Source organism: Leptidea sinapis, chromosome 9 (genome assembly GCF_905404315.1).
Source record: "Leptidea sinapis chromosome 9, ilLepSina1.1, whole genome shotgun sequence".
Lineage (NCBI taxonomy): Eukaryota > Metazoa > Arthropoda > Insecta > Lepidoptera > Pieridae > Leptidea > Leptidea sinapis.
Window position 1 is genome coordinate 10,003,644 of NC_066273.1, and position 23,595 is coordinate 10,027,238.

The 23,595-nt window shown below is 35.7% G+C and overlaps 1 protein-coding gene across 1 annotated transcript; it reads left to right on the plus strand.

Moving 5' to 3' along the window:
• The first annotated feature begins 485 nt into the window (after positions 1–485).
• LOC126966219 (mediator of RNA polymerase II transcription subunit 1) lies at positions 486–23,318 on the plus strand. The gene is made up of 13 exons (XM_050810165.1): positions 486–888; positions 969–1,102; positions 1,605–1,728; positions 2,907–3,023; positions 3,351–3,489; positions 7,660–7,903; positions 11,698–11,827; positions 12,705–12,827; positions 14,187–14,367; positions 16,068–16,302; positions 17,758–17,951; positions 19,440–19,833; positions 19,914–23,318. The coding sequence occupies exons 1-13, from the start codon at positions 733–735 to the stop codon at positions 22,474–22,476; spliced, it is 4,734 nt and encodes a 1,577-aa protein (XP_050666122.1). The 5' UTR covers positions 486–732; the 3' UTR covers positions 22,477–23,318.
• Positions 23,319–23,595: the final 277 nt, after the last annotated feature.

Sequence of the window (23,595 nt, forward strand, 5' to 3'; positions counted from 1 at the left end):
TAGTTCGGTGATCTCTGGTTTGCTGAATTAAGTGATCTTTCAATATAACTAAAAAAATTTTTATTCGCAAATATTAAAATCCCTTCATTCAATCTGAAAAATTTAACTAAAAAATGAAAAATAAGTAATAGTTAAAAAAAACTAAAAAACACGCTTTTAAATGTAAAATTCAACTAAAAAATAGAAAATAAATTTTAATAAATTTAAATTGAAAATATGTAGTGTAAAAGAAAAATATATTTCATTATAAAAAAAGCGTGGGGTGTAGAAGAATATAATATATCATATTTTATAGTTGAATTTTACATAAAGAGTGTTTTTAGTTTTTTTTAAACTATTATTTTATTATTATTGGAGCGAGCTGAAACCTCCTATCCCTACTCTGTGGTAATTTAAAAAGGTTTGTCAAAAGTCAATTAAAATTCAGTGTCAACCGAGGTGTCAACTGTCAACTAAAAAATTTTCTCATTGCTGAGTGAACGCGAACGGTGTGTACCAAGTCCAAGTGCAAGTAACTAAAAGACGATATTGTTTTTGAAAGTAGTACAATTAATTATTGTAAAAATGCTTTTTCAATTCTATACAAATTTGTAATATCTAAGTAGATGAGACTGTTACGTTAAAAAGTAACAGTACGTTGAGCACTTAGCAGACAATATCAAGGCAAATCAGAAATCAAAACATTATTGTGTACATACATTCTGTGAATTGTTTATAAGTTTAAAGGCCAAAATGACGGAGAACAAAACCCAAATAATGCCTGTAAATGCGCTCTTAGATAAGTCTAAAGAGCTTCAAAAGGAGATACTCATGGAAAAACTACGATCTAAAACATCACAAAACAAAAATCTAACTGAAACATCAAAAGCAGTCCGTATGGCTTTACTGGTAAATAAAAGCATTTTAGTACTTGAATGATTTTTTTAAATTAAAATCAACGGTATCTAATGTAGTGACATAATTTTTAGGATAAACGATGGGCTGTGGATAGTGCAGATCGTGCAATTTTACAAAAATGCTTAGATAGCTTGCAGCATTGTATCAAAGTCAGCTCGCTGCAAAGTCTTATTGAACGACTTGAATGTTTATCAAGACAACTTGGGTTTGTAGCTGCATTTATACATTATTCAAATAAGGTATAGGCTGTGATCTGTTATTTTCTGATCTGTATCAACTGCGAGTAATTTCAATGGCAAAATTAGGCAGTATATACTGTCTTTTTATGATTCTAATTATGTACTCTAAACCATATATTATAATTATGTTAACTGAATATGCACTTTGAAAGTACTACTTTCCCAAAAAAAAATATGTTGCACAATCTTGTCTGTATATTTAAATGAAACATTGCAAATGCCATTGAGATTAATTCGCACATTTTGATTTAACAAGAAATAGTAATAGTAATTCAAAAAATAATAATTTTGATAATAGTGTAAATGGCTAACTTTTCAAGTTGAAATTACTTGAGCCTGATTAATATAACAATAATTATTTAAATCACATTTTGCATATCATAATAAAGTGTGCATATGCCTCAACATAACAGATAGCATTATATTTTAATAGTCTGAGACATATCACAATGAGTAAATATTTTTCAGATTAAAGTTTGTTGTTGGAACATCAGGTGTAAATCTATTCATATCTTCAGATATGTTTTACTTGGAAATACTTGTGGAATCATCAGGCTCTGTTAAGGATGTTAAAATACATCATGAGGGAAAGGTAAATATTATTTATAACCTTTCACATAAAGTTAACTGAGTCTGTGGCTGATGCTGTCTCCCTCTCTCTTTTCAGTGCTTCTGGTGAACCAATTGGTGTTGAGCATTTTTATGGTTTACCATTTCTGAGTAAAGTAAATAATCCAAAAAATATCATCTGCCCATTTTTCTTTCTATTATTAATGGATTGAAAGGAGAATTCTCTATAAAGATCACCAGATACTATAGCTCTTTTTGGGATCTATTCTTTTACCCATCCTTGAGACAGTTCCATCTCACCTACCAATGGCTCCCCGTTGGTAGGCGAGATGGAAGACTCCTCTTTACTCTAGTAAATACATGCTCTATCATGGCAATACTTCATGCTAGCCCACATTCTACATTCTAGTTCTCTACAAAGTGGAGTTCTAGCCAGATATTGAGTATACTCTTATCTCTGGTATGTTGCACTCCACAATATCAGCTTAAACTATTTGACTATTGCAACCCAGACCTGTTTGAATTTATTTATGGTGTATGTGGATGATGCAGCTACTGTACCCAATAACTTTTGTATTAATTTACATTTACTTTTTTGACTTACTCATGTAAGACATTAACTATTTGACATTTGAGTGTGTTTGTTGCATCATTTTACATTTTACATATTATATTGTAATTGAAATGATTTGTAAATCGATGTAAATGTAAATCTTGATATAAAAGAGTGGCAATGAGTTTCTTGCTACTTCTTCTCATAAGCTCAACCCTTTACAAAGTAGCCGAAGATTCAATAAGAAAAATATTTTTTTTTGACATTCATATGTGTCATCTCCGTGACCTATGTGAATAATTTGATTTTGATTTGATTTGTCCAGTACTCCATGTATTTCAACATATGCACAACATGCTACAATGCTGTTGTCAAGGAACTTTCTGCTACATACACTGTAGAATGATCTTCCTTGTGCAATATTTCCAGGACTTCACCACTGGACTGGTCTTCTGATCACAAGGACATGCTGATCTTAAAAATAATTGAGCAAATGTACATATTATGAATTAGAAAAACAAAAATATTTTGGTTTTTTTTTCATGAAAATTGACTTAATTTTCTGTAACTTTAGGACTATTTTTTACTGCTTTTGTGAGGTTGAAAGTGATTGTTTTTGAATTCAGTAAATTTATTTTATTTTTCAGATTGAACAACAGAGTTGTGAAGAATTAGTTCAGTGTATATCAAGGGGAGACTTTGCTGACTTTATGGCTCAGCTTCATGGACTTGTTGCAGTCTACCAGCTTAATGCTGAGAAAAAGGTTATAATATATGCTAGTGTTAATTACTAGTTTCCATAATTTCAAAAGAATGAATATGAATTTCAAAACGACATAATGATGTTGAAATATGACAATCACACAAATTAAAATATTCTCTTGCAGTGAATCTTGGCATTTTCAAATACCGGCCAGTCCAGATTCTTTCAGTACAGCCAGCTTATACATTATATTACTTCAATATCTTTGGGGGAAAATTATAATGTAGATTATAGATCTTCATGTACTACAAGTGCTATGTGTAAATGTTTATGAATAAATTATAATAAGCCTTTAATTCTTAATATTTTATTTGAACTCTCATTGCAGGTAAAATGCAAGGCGTTTAGTGCACTCCAAAGCCTAGAAGAAGATCTATGTACGATGAGACAGCTTCAGAGCTTTATAAAAGATCCATGGACACAAGTACACAAGAGCCCTATTGGTTTTCTGCAAAGGCGAAGAGGGGGTAAGCTATCTTACAATCATAAACATAGACAATTCAACCTTAAAGAACATACTTTAATGAATTTTAGTATGAAAAGAAAATCACATATGTGTGATGGGTTGCGGGGGAGGTTGGTTAGTAGTCCATTGAAATGTTACAGTTTTAGGACCTAATGTTGTATTTTTTAGATGATGCAATTTTATTTCTGGGACATGAATGGGGGGTCAATAGAAGCTTAACCCCAAAATTGTGGGCTGAGTGGGGGTCAATAGAATATTAACCCCAAAATTGTGGTTAAGCTTCATTTTTCATTTTATTATTTTCTTCTTTTTTTGTTAAATTTTTTGTTGGACGCATGGTTTCCGAGATATCGCGAAAAAGGTGTTTGCACCCCTTTTTCCATGATTGCGTCCGGGGGGACAAGGACTGCAACCCCACAAACTTGGGGTTAAGCTTCTATTGACCCCACCCCAACACATGTACCAAAAATAAAATTATCTCCTCTAGAAAATGTAAAGCTCATGTAACATTTTTAATGGACTATAGTCTTTTTTTTTATAAAAATTAGGGACGAGACGAGCAGGACGTTCAGCTGATGGTAATTGATACGCCCCACATAGTACAATGCAGTGCCCGTCAGGATTCTTGAAAAACCCAAAAATTCTGAGTGGCACTACAATTGCAATTTATTGGATCGTTCAGAAATTTGACAAAGTTAGCGCTGCCAAAGACAACCACATGACGGCGAAACCCATTATTTATCCTTAGGTTCCATTAGCCATTTTATTTTCAAGTCATCCATCTTTGCTATGATGTGCTTCTTCCATGTAAGATGCATGTCTAAATGGAGTCCGCGATGCTTTATTGTATCCCTTTGTGGCAGTTCTTTGTCTCCCAGTTTCACTGGTAGGCAGGTTTTTTTTTATGAAAATAGGGACGAGACGAGCAGGACGTTCAGCTGATGGTAATTTATGCACCCTGCCCATTATAATGCAGTGCCGCTAAGGATTCTTGAAAAACCCCAAAAATTTTGAGCGGTAAAACAACTGCGCTCGTCACCTTGAGACATCACATGTTAAGTTTCATTTGCCCAGTAATTTCACAAGCTACGGCGCCCTTCAGACCGAAACACAGTAATGTCTACACATTACTGCTTCACGGCAGAAATAGGCGCCGTTGTGGTATAATAACCCATAATCTAGCCTTCATCCTGTCCAAAGGAGCCTCCCACTGGTAAAGATAAAAAGGTTTCTGTTAGTCTGAATACACATACACAATTATAACGAATGGCTGGTGAATAGTTTGTAAAATCTCCTTTGATAATCTTGTACAAATATAACTCCAAATCAGAAGAGATTATCTGAATGAGTAATTATTTTAAATTTCATCTTATTGAGGAAGTACGCCAAAAATCGGCGAAATAATAAGATAAAATTTTGTTCATTACTTATGTGGAATTCAGAGTCAAAGGTTAAATGATTGCCAAAACTCCAGCTGCTCTTCATATTAAGTAGTATTAATTTCCGTTAATATGGTATTTACGCAGGAGATAAGCGAATGATTCACTCGCATTTTGTAGCTGACCACGAAACTGTTTACGTGTGTCTCACATATTAACGCCCGAATTTTATTACGACTAGCTTAATACGTGTTCTTGAAACTAATGAAGTGAACATGGAACATTCTAGATACTGTAATGGGTTGATATTTAATCAACGTGTTCAGAACTAGATCATCTTTATAAGCCGCTTTGAAGAATTTTGTTCGGAAAATCGAATAACTGGGACGAGACAACGCGATTTCTTCTTGACAACACTAGAGAAAGATACATACGAACTTGCTGAAAGTTTATTGCATCCTGCTAAGTTAAAGACGATGTTTTCTATTATATTGGACCATTTGGATAACCATTTTATTTGCAAGCGAGGATCGTTCGCGGAACAAAACCGATTTTTCGCTGCAACGCAAAATCCTGGAGAAGATATATTTGAATGGTTCGTAAGAGTGCAGGAACTTGCGCAGCATTGGGATTTCAATGAGTGCGACTTGGAGATAGGAGATAGATTTGTACTAGGCTTAGACGATGTCGGGGCAAAGAAGAGACTGTTTGTTACAGAGATTAAAAGGTTAACCCTTGAAAAGGCATTAGAGATAGCCCTCAGTGTACGGTATGCAACGATATACCCCAATAATCATTACTTTCAAAGACTCGTTTGTCCACGACAAGTTACATGCAATTCTTCTGACAATCTGACCATGAACTATACGAAGTCTGAATGTTGTGCTATCTGCGGTTATGCAGGTAAATCCCGGTGTATTTTGCGCACTATTAACTATAGGTGAATAGAATACTTTCGTATTTCGAAAGGATGGAAGAATTATTTCATGCCCGCAACTTCATCCGCGTAGATAAAGGGCTTTTAAAAATAATAAGCAAGTTTGAAATTGAAGATTATCTCATGTCCTATTCCAGTTCCGGTTCCCGTTTTCGCTCCCGTTATCATATCATATGAATCTTATTTCGAGGAAGATTGCTATGGCAAATTAAACCAACTATTGGTATAGTTATAGCTCATCCCCTTTCTCAAGCTCCAGTCTGTACCAAGCTGTACCAAATTTCATCAGAATCGGCTTAGTAGCTCCAACGTAAAAGCGTAACAAACAAACATACATTCAAATTTATAATATTAGTAGGGATAGCCATTCTTTCACCTAGATCTTTATGTAAATCTATAGGTACTCTGTTGGCCTTACAAATAAACTTGTTATAAAGTGATACCTGAGAATAAACCAAAATAATGCAAAATGTTGACTATATCGCTGACAACACTAATATTAAGACAAAGTTATATTTAGTTGATGATAATATGTATATAAAATTTAAAATAATTTATAATAACCATGTCTATCTGTGAGTATTGTGTGTCATTATGTCTAGATAGACTATGACAGCTGTGAAAACGTCGAAAAAAATTGAATTTAGAACTAATCTCTATTTTGAGCAATGCATGCACACTAACACAAAGTGTCATAGGTACAAATCGCGAGTGTAAGACGAACCTTGTCAATCACACTAAACTAATATACCTGGCCTGTTTTTATCAGTTGTTTAACGGCAAGAGACTATCTAGACGTATATATTATCTAAGCTCTGTAGTATTAAATATTGAACGAGATATCTGTGTATTTATGACGTATCGAATATTCAATTTGAAATCAATTTTTAAAACATACCACATCCATATTGGTATAGATATTAACGGCCTATTCTCCGCAACTCGACGTATACTGTGCGCATATTTTACGTGGTACGGTTGGGCTGCTAATCTTTCTATCCCAACTCCTCAACGAAGTAAGACATATTGTTTTAACCTTACCAACAAAAGCTGAGATACCGCGAGCATCCAGTTACCACAAACACCCAGTATCAGAAGAGCATGACCCACGGGCAAGTCTTCGCATCCCTTGATTTTTGGGCACGTAACGATCTACCCCCACATAGCCGCAATACTGACATATCTTATATCTTTAAACGAGTAATTCTTGTATATATATAATCTGAATCACGGAAACAGCTCCAACGATTTTCATAAAATTTAGTATACAGGTACTTTCGGGAGCGAGAAATCGATTTAGCAAGGTTTCAACTTTAAACGAGTAATTCTTGTATATATATAATCTGAATCACGGAAACAGCTCCAACGATTTTCATAAAATTTAGTATACAGGTACTTTCGGGAGCGAGAAATCGATTTAGCAAGGTTTCAACTTTAAACGAGTAATTCTTGTATATATATAATCTGAATCACGGAAACAGCTCCAAAGATTTTCATAAAATTTAGTATACAGGTACTTTCGGGAGCGAGAAATCGATTTAGCTAGGTTTCAACTTTAAAAAATGTAGTTTTATCCGTGATTTAATGAGAAACTGCTACAATAACATTAGAATACAAAGGTAAATTTCGCCACTATATAATAGCTCAGATGGGTGATCCGGAAAGCAGAAGACGGTTCGAATCCAGATGTCCTATTAGATTTTTTTGTTCAAGCTTTGTACCTACTGTGAAATCCGAACAAGGCTCGGTCGTCCAGGTGCTTATATATTATAAGCGAGCATGACGAAACTTGTAATGTATGCCGTGAACTTTTATGAGGATAACCTCGTTTATTATAATTTGGTAAAAATTTCAGGTCATGCGATGCGTCTAACGTACTTCGTATCACCGTATGATCTATTGGAGACTGATAAAGGCCTGCTGCAGCTCACTGCCAAGATGCTCACGGAAGGTAAACCGACGGCCAGCAGCCTGTCTTCTCCGGCCAACGTCCAACACACGCCCATCGGCCAGTCGGCCACGGTTCTTTTGGAAGGCTCTACGGCTAACCAGTTGCAGTTGTCAACCATTATATCCAACAGTCAGAGAGCAGGAAAGAGGTGAGAGTTCTACTATTTATTCTCTCTTTTAAAGAAATCTTTATGACTTTTTCTATTGTTCAAAGTATACAAGAAACACACTACTAAACAATTTAAGCCATCCTCATGAAACTTAAGTGTTTATGTGAGGAATAGCGAGTTCACTTAGTAAACTTAAAATATTTTAATATCAACTAATTATTATTCTAAAAATATCCAATAAAAAACTAAATATTATAACATGACTGAATTAAATAGCAAAGGAGACAAAGCAAAATAAAAACAATAGAAATAAGGAGACATCCAGGCTATGCTCATTGGTAACAGGTATTTCCTAGAGTATGTGGCTGTGATCAGCGGCACTCAGTCCAAAGAAATGTCTCTTACACCGCCCTAAAAACAATAATTTTGTAATAATATAATTTGCCATATACGCGTCTGGATTATATAAGTTGGAAACAATGACGTTCTATACATATAATTGTAGACAAACCACGTCTTATAAAACAAAGCCAAAATATGGTACATAACAAAAATTACACCATAATAAATTTCAACTTCGACAACTATATACATTGCCGCATTTAGTCCAGTTGATTAAAATCAGCCAAAAGCAGCAATGAACAACGTACAGTTGACACATGACTAAAGAGAAGAGTATGCTTACATTGTCTTGTCACACACTTGCCGTACGGCTGTCAAACTGCGAATGATATGTCCTTATATGAGTACAGAAGGTCACAACGGTTGGAAACAATATTGTGGCCCACAAATTATATTACATAGAGCGAAATAGTTGCGAGTTCTTCGACGCTTCGTACACAACATCTGAATGCGTGTAACCCCGCGCTATGGCCAATGGCGGAATCACGCCATATTTTTTTCGGTTTTAACTTTGTGTGACGGCCGACGGATGTGAGTAACTAAGATGGCGGCCTTTCCCAGTCTCAATTCACGGCGATTATATGAAGTTATTTTTAGATTTTTTGTTTATGTAGTCGGAAAATACTACATAAATAAAATATAAACCACCATTTGTAGCATGTCGTAATTTGCAAAATAGATGCGTGGGTATCCATTGTTGAACCTGGTCGCCTACTAGATATAATTTTAATTCTACGAACATATTTGGGAACTTTTCGAATTCACACATAAAATTAATTCACAAGGCTCTCATGTTTTCGAATAAAATTATTTCATATAAATCCTTGCAAAATCAAATAAATGTTGTAAAACATACGGCTCAAATATCGTCAATGAAAAACGTAAAAGGAAATTGGTTACTAAGTTTGATAGTTCGTGGAAGAAAACAAATCTATGTATAACTGGGACAAGAGGTTCAAGATTTCTTCTTCCAGTGGTTAATAACCCTGATTACTAAAGTGGGCGTTCGACTCCCGACATGTGCAAACATTCATATGATGAATATGAATATTTTTTTTCATCAGTCATGTCTGGGAAAACGAATTATAAACTTTTTTATTAATATTATGTTGTCTTGAGACGTGCCAAATATTGGCGGAATTAACACTAAAGAAAACTTAAATCATTTGTATAATCAGAAATAAAATTTGAAAACATAATTTTCAAGGCTTCATCTGAGAGTTGAACAAAGCATACAAGATTTTATGACGATACGTTACTCGAACGGTTAGCTGAGTTGGCAGAGAACTTGCACGGAACGCGAGGGGTCGCGGGTTCGAGTCCCGCATCGTTCATAAAATTTTGTTTTCAAATTTTATGTGTGCATTAATCCTAGAAGTGAGGGTTATCACTTTCAAAACATAACAAATTATAATATCACTTATTGAAAGTCAAAAACTACCACCCATTCGAAAAAGTATGCCTCAGACGTGAGAAGAACGGGCGCAAGAAACTCAGCGGGCTTCTTTTTTACATAAAAATATGGTTACAATGTAATAGTGGTATCATTTAGAAAGTAATTTATGTTATAGTAACCTTTACCACACAGACGTTTTTTAAACAATTCTTTTGAATTTCGTAATACATTTTACGTTTTGATCATTTTCTGGGATCTACGTATAAAAGCATCGTACATCGTTCCTTGTACATCGCCCTACAAAAAACTTACTAACTCGAGTTAGGCGAATAGTAGGCATTAAAGTAACCTTTACCACAAAAACGTTTTTTTAATAATTACTTTGAATTTCGTTATAAATTTTTACGTTTTGAACATTTTCTGGGATCTAGCTGTAAAAGCATCGTACATCGTTCATTGTACATCGCCCTACAAAAAACTTACTAACTCGAGTTAGCCGAATAGTAGGCATTAAAGTTTTTAAGTTTGTTCCTAGTAGTAGTTCCAAGTAGCATTATCGTTATGACAGTTTCTAGAAATTTCTAGCAAATTCACCTATGGTCTACGTACATACATAACATTATCAAGAAAATATTGAGAGGCACAAGTTAAGATATTTATTTCATTAAATTTTGCTCTCAGTGATTCTTTATTTTATAATAACTATATAATGCCATTTTGGTCGCCCCGCGGATAAAGAATCGTTTCTAAATACCGGACGTTAGACATACAGTCACAATATAAACAGCTGTAAACTAAAACATGGAACAACGTTAGAAATTCAATGATTGGTATTGTTTTGTATGCAGACCGTACATGAGCGAGTATACCATCCGATATTGTGTAACCGGGAAAATGCTGCACCCGTCGTTTATAAAACGCTTCTTTATTGGTGCGGCCAATACCATTGGTACCAGACAACATAATATTAATAAAAAAGTTTATAATTCGTTTTCCCAGACATGACTGATGAAAAAAAATATTCATATTCATCATATGAATATATTTTTTCATATCTTAAGCTGGTGCCTCTCAATATTTTCTTGATAATGTTATGTATGTACGTAGGCCATAGGTGAATTTGATAGAAAACGATAATGCTAACACTAGGAACAAACTGAAAACTTTAATGCCTACTATTCGGCTAACTCGAGTTAGTAAGTTTTTTGTAGGGCGATGTACAATGAACGATGTACGATTCTTTTATACGTAGATCCCAGAAAATGATCAAAACGTAAAAATGTATTACGAAATTCAAAAGAATTAATTAATTATTATTTTAAAAAACGTCTGTGTGGTAAAGGTAACATAAATTACTTTCTAAATGATACCACTGTTACATTGTAACCATATTTTTATGTAAAAAAGAAGCCCGCTGAGTTTCTTGCGCCCGTTCTTCTCACGTCTGAGGCATTTTTCGAATGGGTGGTAGTTTTTGACTTTCAATAAGTGATATTATAATTTGTTATGTTTTGAAAGTGATAACCGTCACTTCTAGGATTAATATACAAATAAAATTCGAAAACAAAATTTTATGAACGATTCGGGACTAGAACCCACGACCTCTCGCGTTCCGTGCAAGTTCTCTGCCAACTCAGCTAACCGTTCGAGTAACGTATCGTCATAAAATCATGTATGCTTTGTTCAACTCTCAGGTTGTCGCTGTATCCTGTAGATGAAGCCTTGAAAATTTTGTTTTCAAATTTTATTTCTGATTATACAAATGATTTAAGTTTTCTTTAGTGTTAATTCCGCCAATATTTGGCACTTCTCGTGCCAGATTTTGGCGAGACAACACGTCCTGAGGATGCCTGGTGTAGAGGCGAAACACGTGTCGAATTGTTTTAAAGACAAAAAAGTTTTTAACACTAAAGAAAACTTAAATCATTTTTATAATTATGGATTTCCGCAAAGTAACGCCTAATTCAATAAATTTAATTTGTGATATTTTTTTTTAATTTTTTAATGTGAATATATAAATCCGTGACTTGTTCAGCGGAGGTCCGGTATACGCGCCGCTGGTACCCCAGAATAGCGCCATGCTCCCAGCTTGCTTCACGCTCAAACTGTCGGAGCCCACGCCCCTCTGTGCCGGACTCGCAAAACTCATCCACGCCACCACAGAGGTTTGTCTAAACAGATTTATATAAAAACTAGCTAATCCAGCAAACGTTGTATTGCCATGTAAAGTAATTAAAAAACAATCAATAATTAAATTTTTTTGGGATATAAAAAATAGATGCAACCGAATCTCAACCTACCAAATATATTGTGCTACAATTATTGTATTCTATTGCCATCTTGCAATCTTATAGCGTATTTGTGAATGGAACAGAATAATATAAAAATGGCGATACAAATAAAGTTTTAGATCGTAGAAGGGTGAAATTTGAAGTTGTGTGTATTTTTCAATGCTGAATCATAATAAAATAAAATTGTCAATAATTTTATATTTGCGGGTGGATCACCCTTATCATTTAGGGTTTTAAAAAATAGATGTTGGCCGATTCGCAGACCTACCCGATATGCACACAAAATTTCATACATATCGGTTCAGCTGTTTTAGGATAACAAACACCGGGACTCGAGAATTTTATACATTTGATAAGAGCATTTTACAGCATATCTTAGATAATTAATTATACGTATAGATAGAGCCTCTTACTGCTAGACAACCGATGAAAACAAGCCAGGTTTATTACTTTGGTGTACGTGACAAGCTACGTCTTACACGCGCGATATGCACGTCACTTTGTGTAAAATAGAGGTTAACAGTCAACCACAATTTTTTTCAACGTTTTCACAGCTGATGTAAGCATATATCACAAAAAAGTATTTTTCTTTAAAAAATATTTTTGTTCCCAAATAAATCACTGCCGCCACGGCCGCTTCGAAAACATTTGGCGCGCTAAGAAGCGGAACAAGAAGCTGTCCCAGTATTATTTTGTGAGCTGAAAAAAAAATTATGTAAGAATTTAAAAAAAAGGTCTTATTGTGTTCAAGGTGGAGATATCAGCCGATTGGGCCAACGCTAAACCGATGCTGGGAATCATCGCACAGCAGAAGTACGATACATTTGTTCCGGGGAAAACGGTCGAGCTCGATCTGAGAAAAGGACTTTTTGTGGTAAATACACACGTCATTTGTTTATTACTAAATTTTAGGAACAGTTGGTAAGTTCATTTGCCAGCGTGGTCAGCTAAGCTGGTAGGATTTAGGTATGGTGTTCCGCACTTTTACTTCTACTACTATATGCTTTTTGAGTGAAAATAGCCCCGAATTGTAGCCTGTAGTTTTAGTCCACCACTCTGGTCGTATTGAACGTCACAATACCACCCATTCAAAATGATACAAGGGGTGACTGAAACGTAATGTACCTGTAGCTATGAAAAAAAAACCTGATTGATAATAATATACTTATTTATTATTTTTATACTATAATCCCCTGGAACTAAAATACATTTGTGATATTCTTCATTTAGTGACTAAATCTTACCATTAAAAAAGTAATTTTTATTTTCGCTTGTCGTCAAAATGGTCTATTACGGCTTCCCGTCCATTTACAACAAACATTTGAAAAGGGTTGGACTTAGTATCCCTTAGCACGAATTTGTATATAAAAAATATTGTAGTTGATAGAGCTTTTAGTCCACGATTACAATCATACCACTCTTATTACAAGGTAATGTACCGTTTTCAAGAAAATCACAAAAAAAAGTCTTACCTAAAACAGGTAAATAAATATCCCATAGCACGAATTTGGTTGTAAAAAATATTGTAGTTGATAGAGCTTTAGTGCACGATTATAATGATACCTCTCTTATTACAAGGTAATGCACCGTTTCCAAAAAAATAACGAAAAAAAATCTAACCTAAAACAGATAAATCACGTAAATAAACACTAGATGAGCGCTGCCATCGCGGCGGGAGGCTATAAACTGTCATAAAATGATTTTGGTTTCTTAGTAAAATATAACTACAGGCAAAGGGTTCAAGCTCATACAGCCATAAATTAGTAAAAGTAATAAATCCCCAAAGTTCTATCAACTGCAATTCATTAAAATTGGTTAGGTTATGTTATGTTAGAACAGTTAAAACAACGCACGAGCCGAGCGTAGCGTGCCGCGGCAGCGGCCGGCGAGTGCCAGAACCTATTTATTACTTATTTACATGATTTATCTGTTTTAGGTTAGAATTTTTTTCGTTATTTTCTCGAAAACGGTGCATTACCTTGTAATAAGAGTGGTATCATTGTAATCGTGGGCTAAAGCTCTATCAACTACAATATTTTTTACATCCAAATTCGTGCTAAGGGATACTAAGTTTTAACCTTTCAAAACAAAATTTTACTAACGATGCGGGACTCGAAAGGTCGCGGGTTCCGAGTCCCGCATCGTTCATAAGTATTGGTTACAAATTTAATTTAAATATAGAGTAGGTACATAATATAAAACTCAAAGTAAGCGACAGACTTTTTACTTACAGAAGTTGTTAGAGCAATGGCACTGCTACTTCCTCTGTGAGCGACGGGGACTCAACGGCTGTATCGTGAACAGCGTCCCGTTCACACACCCGTCCCACGTGCCGCACCTATTGGCAGCTCTACGTCAGCAAGCGCTCTTCAACACTCTGATTACGTCCTGCGTGCGAACACAAACAAAACAAGGTATTATTTTCTAACCGACTTCGAAAAGATGGAGGTTCTCAATTCGATTGGTATTTTTTTATGTATGTACACCGATTACGCTGAGTTTTATGATCCGATTTCTGTGATTCTTCTTTAGTTTGATGCGGAATGTTTGCCATTTGGTCCCATAATAATTTGGCATTTTGTTTATGTGGATTATGTTAGTATAGTTTGTGTACTGCCTTTTTAGGAGTTTTCATTTAGTTTATTGCATTATTAGCCCCTTTGCCGAAAAGTGGCTTAGGCTACCTGTCATTGATAGCTAACAAACTTTTTTCACGATGTTTCAGTGTTTCACAAAAACGTGAAATATGGGATCTATATTGTGTAAGGGACGCGGAACCTTTCGTAGGCCTACCCATAGCAATTAAAAGAATATATATTTATTTTTTGACAATAAAAAGTAACGAAATCTTATAGTTAACCTGATTAATGACACTAAAAAGTAACAAATAAAAAAAAACTGACTTCAAAAACTCATAAGTATGAAATAACTTAATAGAGATTTAATTTAATACACCTCTTATGCAAATCTTATACCTTCAATACTAATAAAATATTATAATTTTAGCTTCGTCTAGAACCAAACAACCCAAGCGGGTAGGGAAATGAAAACAAGGGCTTGACGAAATTCCAACAAAATGATACAGCACACCGTTCTCAAATAATGGGCACATTGAGGGTTAAAAGTATTAGACAATAAAAAAAATTGGTTTATATAAAAATCTATACGATGGATTGATTATTAAAAATTACCAGATTTTGTAGAAACGTTTAGATTAATCAAAAATTCAATTAAACAGCAAGTACATATTTCAGCTTATTTCACGACTCTCACACTGTTTACTTCGCTGCATAGCATGAATACCACGCGTATGTGCTTGGGATCTCCCGACTCACTCTGTTTCTCTCTCCTACTTTCTACCTTTGTATATCTTTCTTTCTCTGTCCCTCTTGCGTTTGATAATTGGACGCTACCCGTTGCAACAGTGGTTTCATACCCCCTCCATGGTAGCGTTAAAAGTTTAACGCAACCTTGTTGGAAGTCGCGTTAGAAGTTTAACTTGAATAAAAATATAAACTCCCATATTACTATAGAACTACTGAAACATGAATGACGTCACGGCTCAGTAATCATCTCTGTGTCGCTCGAAGTTATGCTTAAAACGTGTTTTCATTGATTTTTTTATTGTTTCACAATGACTCTTAATGTGTACCACAACGGCGCCTATTTCTGCCATGAAGCAGTAATGTGTAAGCATTACTGTGTTTCGGTCTTCGGTCGGCGCCGTAGCTAGTGAAATTACTGGGCAAATGAGACTTAACATCTTATGACTCAAGGTGACGAGCGCAGTTGTAGTGTCGCTCAGAATTTTTGGGGTTTTCTTGAATCATGAGCGGCACTGCATTGTAATCAGTCAGGGTGTATCAATTACCATCAGCTGAGCGTCCTGCTCGTCTCGTCCCTTATTTTCATAATAAAAAATAGTTTTTTTTTTTTGGGAATAGTAGACGTAGTAAGGCCGGGACCGCATGAAAAAGAGTATATGTAGTGAGGCGAGTGGAAGAGAAATTTTGCTGGCTTTCGTTTGTCGTCATTCAAAGTCATATGGACAGATCCTCAGACATGACGTATATTTTCTATTGTACGGTATATAACTCTATATTTTATTTGACAGCGGTTGACGTAGAGAGCGTGCTCATGTTCGAAGTGAGCGCTCTTTCTTGGCAACATATCTCTATCACCCTGGAGCATCCGCTTGACGAGACAATGGCGACTGTAGAAGTGGAACTGAGCGACCCGGCAGCTCCCAGGGCGACCGTTTACACCCTCAATAACCCTGCCAGAGAGCACATGGACGATTACATCAGCAAAGTGCTACAAAAAAGCTACTCTATTCCGATTACTTTAAGGTAAATGTAAATGTTGTTTAAAAAGTGGCAATGAGTTTCTTGCCACTTCTTCTCATTATCTCAACCTCTTATGAAGTGGCGGTAAATTCAATAAAGAAAAATAAAATTTGACATTCATTTCCTTGACCTGCATGAATAAAGTGATCTTGATTTGATTTAATTATAAAACTACACGGTTGTTTACTTTATATAACTTAAGCTTATAACGAGGAACAAACATAAACTTGTTATGCCTACTACTCGGTTGGGTCGAGTTAGTAAGTCTTTTGTTGGGCGATGTATATGCTCCTACAATATAGTCCCAGAAAATGTACAAAACAAATGTGTTAGGAAATTTAAAAGAATTGTTGAACGTTTGTGTGGGAAAGGTTATTATAGCATAAACGATTTTCTTAATGACACCACGGACTGGTAGTAAAGCGAACACCCTTAGGCTCTTCAATTATAAATGTTTATTGTACGATATCACATTGTAATCCATATTTTATATTTAAAAAAAAAGCCCGATGAGTTTCTTGCGCCCATTCTTCTCAGGTCTGAGGCAGTCTCTTTTGAATTGGTGGTAGTTTTTGACGTTCAATAAGTGATTTTAAATCCTATTTTGAATAAAAATATTTGAATTTGAATTTAAGGTAAACAGTACCTGTCAGTTGACCAGATGCCACGACTTACGTAGGGTAAACTTGGGGTAGAGCTAGTCTATAATATACAAAAGTCTCGTGTCGCGGTGTTTGTTACCAACTCCTCCGAAACGGCTGAACCAATTTGTATGAAATTTTGAATGCATATCGGCTAGGTCTGAGAATCGGCCAGCATCTATTTTTTTATATCCCAAAAATAATTTTTTGCAATTTTTTTTTCATTACTTTATATGACAATACTACGTTTGCCAGATCAGCTAATGTACGATTTGACATTGTGTATACATATTTTTATAAACAAAAAAAAAACCCTCTGAGTTTCTTGCGCCCGTTAAACTCAGATCTGAAGCATAATTTTTCGAAAGGGCGGTATTATTTGACTTTCAATAAGTGATATTATAACCTTTATTGAATATATATAAAAATGAATTGCTGTTCGTTAGTCTCGCTTAAACTCGAGAACGGCTGGACCGATTTAGCTGATTTTGGTTGTGAATTATTTGTGGAAGTCCAGAGAAGGTTTAAAAGGTGAACAAATGTGAAAATGCTCGGAATTAAAAAAGAAACAACAATTTCGTTTATCCTTTGATGTGTCGTCCCCCGTCGTTCAGAAATCAAATTGAATGAATATTTTAAAATGAATAACTAATTGGAATCTTTGTATCTTTCTCACTTTCTCATGAGGTAAAAACAAACTTAATTTTAGTTGCATATAGTTGGTAGTATAACTACAGTTGCTAACTACGATGGCAATACAACGTTTGCTGGGTCAGCTAGTATTGAATGAAAATAATTGAATTTTGAATGTCAACAGGGCGCTCGTGAAGAAGTGGGAGAGTGAGGCGAACGCGAAACAAATTAACGGCGGCTACTCCGGACTCGATTCAAATTTTAACTGCGGCTTGGGCGGGCTTGACCCGGGCGGCGACCGCGTCGACCGCGCCAAACACGAGCCGGCCTCGCACGCACGGACGATCTATCACTCCTCCGTGTCGCACCACCAGGGGGGTGAGTGCAAAAGTTGCGATTGTTCTATGTGAATGAATGACCTTGATAGAAAGATAATGTATAAGGGTGTGGAATAATGTAGAAAGGGACGAACGAGAAGGACGTTCAGCTGATGGTCTTTGATACGCCCGGCCACTGAAACAAATACCACTGGACAGGCTGTTCCATATGCTTGACAGCGAATTCTTTAGAGTCGATATGAAGCGCCACTCGCGAGCGTCCTGAGAACTAATTTTGGCGTATTTACAAATGGCTGCGAAGGAACGTACAATACTTAAAGTATTTTTGCATTTTGAATTAATTTCGTTCGTTATCCGTGCTATTTATACTTCAAGAATCAACGTAATAAAGTACATATTTTTTTTTTGTAAATAGTTTTCCTATTGATATTTGCTTAGCTGAGGTTGTCATCACTAGTTTTAGTACCGCAGACTCTCGGTACATGGCCAACGGCGCCAAAATTGCGAATATCAAACAGGCACAAAAGCACTTTGACAGCCGCCAATCCAGTGGTAGAGGTCAATGTAGTGCCGAATGAGAATTCTTAAAAAACCTAAAATTCTGAGCAGCGCTACAATTACGCACCTCACCTTGAGACATATGATATTAAGTCTCATTTGCCCAGTAATTTCACTAGCTACGGCGCCCTTTAGACCGAAATACGATAATACTTACACATTACTGATTCACGGCAGAAAACGGCGCCGTTGTGGTACCAATAATCTAGACGATATCGTGTGCAATAAATAAATGGTAATATGATCCCACTGGTAAGTATGATGATATGACTCACACTTCATAGTATTATTGTCATGTCAGGTCTGGTGGATCCCGGTATCTTCAAAAATCACCATTGCGAATAGCAAGCAACTACAAATTACAGAATAAAAATGAAGTAAAATACGCTCTTCGTATCTGATTATATAAAATGTTTAGTTATATAATGGTAATTGATTTTAATGAAAAATAAATTATAGTTGATGTAACATGTCAACAGCTGTTAGAATTGTTGGGGTTCCAGTACATACAGTACCTTTTATAATTCGAAGGAAGTGGATATATTGCAAAAAAATAACAAATTCAGGAAGAAAGTCAAATCAATATTTAAAACGAAAAAGAATCATATATACAAAATATTTAAGCAAATTTATTCTTTGTTCCAAAAATTATGGAAGATGTCGGATTCAAACCATGCATCTGTACATAACGTCCCCAGCGCTCTTGAGCTAAATATCCGATAGCGTGTCATTGTTAAATCTATGTAACAGAATCTACTTTACAGTCGATAGCCTGCTGAAACCCAATAATTGATATTAGGAAATTGACCTATCACTGTTTAATATCTAAACTAACGTTAGTTTTGTATTTGTTTGTATATTTGAGTTATCCCAGAAGTGAGGCAAATCATTTAAATTTAAGAAATAGTAATCAAGATGTCGGTTGAGGTTATTGCCAGAAACATTTTATAGACCGTATTTCTCTTTGCAGGATCCTATTTATCGGATCAACAACACCACGTAGCACTCCTTTGTCAAGATTCGAACTCAAGCGAAGCAAAATCGCATCAAATGGATGATAGAAAGATAAAAAAACGCAAATCTGACGGTGGCTGGCCATCACAGAAGAAAGGAAAACCCGGAATTGGAGTAGGAGACTCCGACAGTGAAAGTGACAACTCGGAGTATGTTAACGAAGATGACAACACTATGAATAGTAACTCCTCGAATGACTTCATTGAAGGACAGGAGTCTTCTGTCTCGCAAAATGAGTTCGCTTCAGACCTAGAAATCTCTGGAATAGATTCGGTGGATGTGGCAGGACATGATAATAGAAATTCTGACTTGGACAATTCTAACGATGGTGATGTCGAGGATTTGATCAGGTAAGTAAAATGTTAAATAAAAGTATACCAAACATTCAATTTAATAGTCATAGTTATACAAAAATTGTCTTTTGTTTCAGGAATCCTTTTCATAAGTCCGAGCACAAAAGGCAAAAGCTTAAAAATAAAGAAGCAGAAACGCGCAGGAGTACATCCTCGCTGCTTTTAGATCTAACTGATGGTAAGTCTTACATGCCCTCATCAGTGAGCATCACTCCAATAACGTCGAACTCTACGAACCCATCTAGTTCAGGATCGGGATCAAATTTATCATCAATACCGTACCTCGAGCGCAGATCAGGTATTGAGATAATACCCATTACAGCAGCACCTACGTTGCCAAGTTCCATCACCATAACACCTATAACGACATCACAAATGAAGTCCATGGATGAACGGATGAGATCAGAAAAGAAATCTAGTAGGTCTGGTGAAGAGCGCAGTAAGGATAAAAAGAAGAAACGACGCAAAGACGATCCCATGGGACCTCCTGAGAAAGTCCCTTTAAAACAAGACCCATTGACTAAGCCTGTTTCTGTCAGCATAAAACCAACAGATGGTTCCCCAATGCGTTCAACGTCCCCAAACTCAATTTTAAGAAAATTTAGCCCAAGTCCTACTCATGGGCGGTCAGTCTCAATAACGAAATCGCCCAGTCCAAATCCGTTGAAAGGTTTGGGAAAGTCTTCTGGGACTTCGAGTCACCACAGTAGCCCTAGACATTCGCCGGTACAAAGCAGCCCAAAACATTTACCCGGGTATTCCAGTCCAAAAAACCACAGTATTTCTTCTCCTAAACATAGTTCGTCTGGTTCGGGTAAACCAAGCATGTCCACATTAAAATCAGCTACTGGTGGATCCCCTTCCGGGAAATCTGGGACTACGGGATATGATCTATCAAAAAAGATTTCTAAGGATTGTTTTAGTTCAACTTCGGCAACATCTAGAGATAAAGATAAGAAACATTCCGGTCTATCATTCTCTAGTTCCGGTAGGAGCAGTCCAAAATTAAAAAACCCAATGAAAATTAAACAGTTAGAAATCACTCCAGTGTCGTGCGATAGTCCTGTCACGGAACCGTTGATATCTCCTCCCAACATTGAGATTAATAAATCTAATGCCCCAAGCCAGGCCAGGAACCGAAAGGGTTCGCTCAGTGCCGTTATTGATAAGTTGAAATCTGCCCAACATTGTGGCTCCGATGTAGATGTTGCGAGTGCCAAACTTAGCCCTTCAAGTAGCGCTAGTAAGTTCAATGATTTAAAAAGCAGTCCTGTGAGTAGTAATATGAAAGTACCTGATACTAAAAACCAAGAATATATGGTAAAGCCTAGCTTAGACGGTATGAAAATAACGATAAACAAAACTAGAACAAAGGAGTCTTCGAGTGGTAGTTCAAAACTAAACTATTCAGGATCTAGTAAACAATCATCTCCCCAGCTAACTCCTCCTAGTCAAGGTTCTCCGAAAACACACACAGGTTTAAAGCCAGGTGTAAGTAGTGGACCTGCTTCCAAGAAAACTCAAGCAATGCAATCATCAAAATCCAATTCCTTAACAGTTGGTTCGACTCCACCTAAATCAAACCCTACTCCGTCTGAATCTAGTTCTAATACAACATTGAAAGTGCCTTATTCGAAATCATCCAGCAGTACTACGGGAATAAATTTATCAAAGTCAGCTTCTAAGTCAAGTTCGGGTTCGCCAAAAAGTAGTAGCTCCGACCTTGCGAAAATAATTAGAGATAGGGAAAGAGAAAAGGCTAGAACAAAGCTCATGAATAGTTCGGAAAAATCTTTTTTTTCCTCAAAGTCTGAACGGCATTCTAGTCCAAGTAGCTCAAGAGATGACGTCGACGGAGATAGATTCAAAAGTGCTAAGGAAGCAAATTTTTTAGTAGAAGGTTTGATTAAACCGCTAGATACAAGTAAATTTCAAATACCGAAATTAAAAAACCAAAATGCACTTGACAAAAACAATCCTCTATCGCAATACGATAGTCGATCTATGGTGAACGATTTCTCTAGAACGATGGACCAATCAAAGTATCCCTTTTCACACTTTGACCAGTCAAGTAGAAGTTCGGATCAACTGCAAAAATCTGGTTATCCATTAAATGTTCCGAAGCCGTTGTTAAATATGGGAGGCGTAAGTCCAAAAACTATGTCGATTAAAACAGAACCATCCGATTATTCCAAAGCTATGTCAGAAAGTTTAGTGAAAGGCGAGAATCCACAACGAAAGGAGGACTTAAAAGATTCCTACCCAACATCTTATCCTTTACTTCCACTGGATTTTAAAACTGATATGGCTAAAGGATTTCCTGCGCCCAAGGGAATTAATGAGGAAAGAAAAGGTGCTGATGCAGTCATGAAGCCTCCAGTTAGTGGATCTGTACCCAGAAGTGGTGCTACAACCCCTCAAGAGGCTGCCGAAATGCTCCTAGACTTTTCGTCATCTTCAGGAAGTAAAGTCTCTGGAATGGTTGCAGTTCGGCCCGTCTACCCGGCTTCCCCAGCACTTTTGCAATTATCAAAGAGTCCGGCGCCTTCTCCTTTAGTAGTACCATCGCCCCATTCAAACTCTCCGTGCATAACTGATGATGAACTAATGGATGAAGCACTAGTTGGTCCTGGGAAATGAATGAAGATCTAATTTCAAAGCACACTTGCGTCACCGACTTAAGACAATTCGCTAAAGACTTAGTTAAGACCAGATAAATTTTGTACAAACGATTTAACTACTAATATGGTATTAAAATTCTATGACCGTTTTGGTTATAACTGTATTGCAAGTTTATATTAAGTGTACTTTCCTTATGAATTCTATTAAAGTAGGTAAGTTAAGTTTATTTATTATAAGATGGTGTATTTTAATTTTGTATTATATCGAAAATCTTATTTATATATTTTGTATTTAAAAATCATTATATTAGTATCGCTTAGTTGTTTATTACTCTGATGTTAAAGATTCGATGCCCGTGATTCCATATATTACACATCGATATTGATTCCTAGTAGAACGAAAATGTGTGTTTATCATTAAGTGGCATTGTCTGCCGTCAAATCTGCCATTATAATAAAATGGTTATTTATGAACGCGAGTATCACATTCACGCGTGTAAATAAAATTGTTTTCTAAGCGATGTAAATAAAGCACGACACTACAAAATCATAAAAGGAGAATTTGGTAAGTTTTTATTTATATTTACAGATTGATAACTATAAAAATAATAGTCTTAAATTAAAGATATTGAAACGTACATTTGACGAAAACGTACAAAGAATTGTACATTTATGTGGCAACAAGACCAATTTCTGTTAATAATATTATGTACATACATACATATATAATATATCCTAATGCAAATATGATATTTGTAAATACAAATTTAAGTGGAATGGTTCACGAGTAAAACGAGTATTTCATATTATTGTAATGCTGACTGCACTTAAGGGTTTATGATTAAATGTAATTTAAATATAGTTCGATGTCTTTATTTAAAACTACCTTAATAACTAATAATAATATCGTAGAGAGCTAGGACGGTAGAATCCGTAGTAGGGGCTATAAAACTGATATCTCCTATAGGGGTAGGGGTTTCTTCTAAAATATCTACGGGTTGCAAAGCGTCTTTTTGGCTTTTGTCTTCTAATTATAGGTATTGGAACAAAACCAGCAGCTGTATCCATTATTTCATCTGCGTTTCTTTCGATAACATCATTACGGTAATAATCATCAATGGGTAGATTTCCTTTCGTT

Excerpts from the sequence above, each read along its gene's own strand:
- LOC126966219 (XM_050810165.1), top strand. The coding sequence starts at position 733 with ATGACGGAGAACAAAACCCAAATAATGCCTGTAAATGCGCTCTTAGAT. Across the intron at positions 3,024-3,350 it reads AGCTTAATGCTGAGAAAAAG|GTAAAATGCAAGGCGTTTAG; the intron begins GTTATAATATAT and ends CTCTCATTGCAG. Across the intron at positions 3,490-7,659 it reads TCTGCAAAGGCGAAGAGGGG|GTCATGCGATGCGTCTAACG; the intron begins GTAAGCTATCTT and ends TAAAAATTTCAG.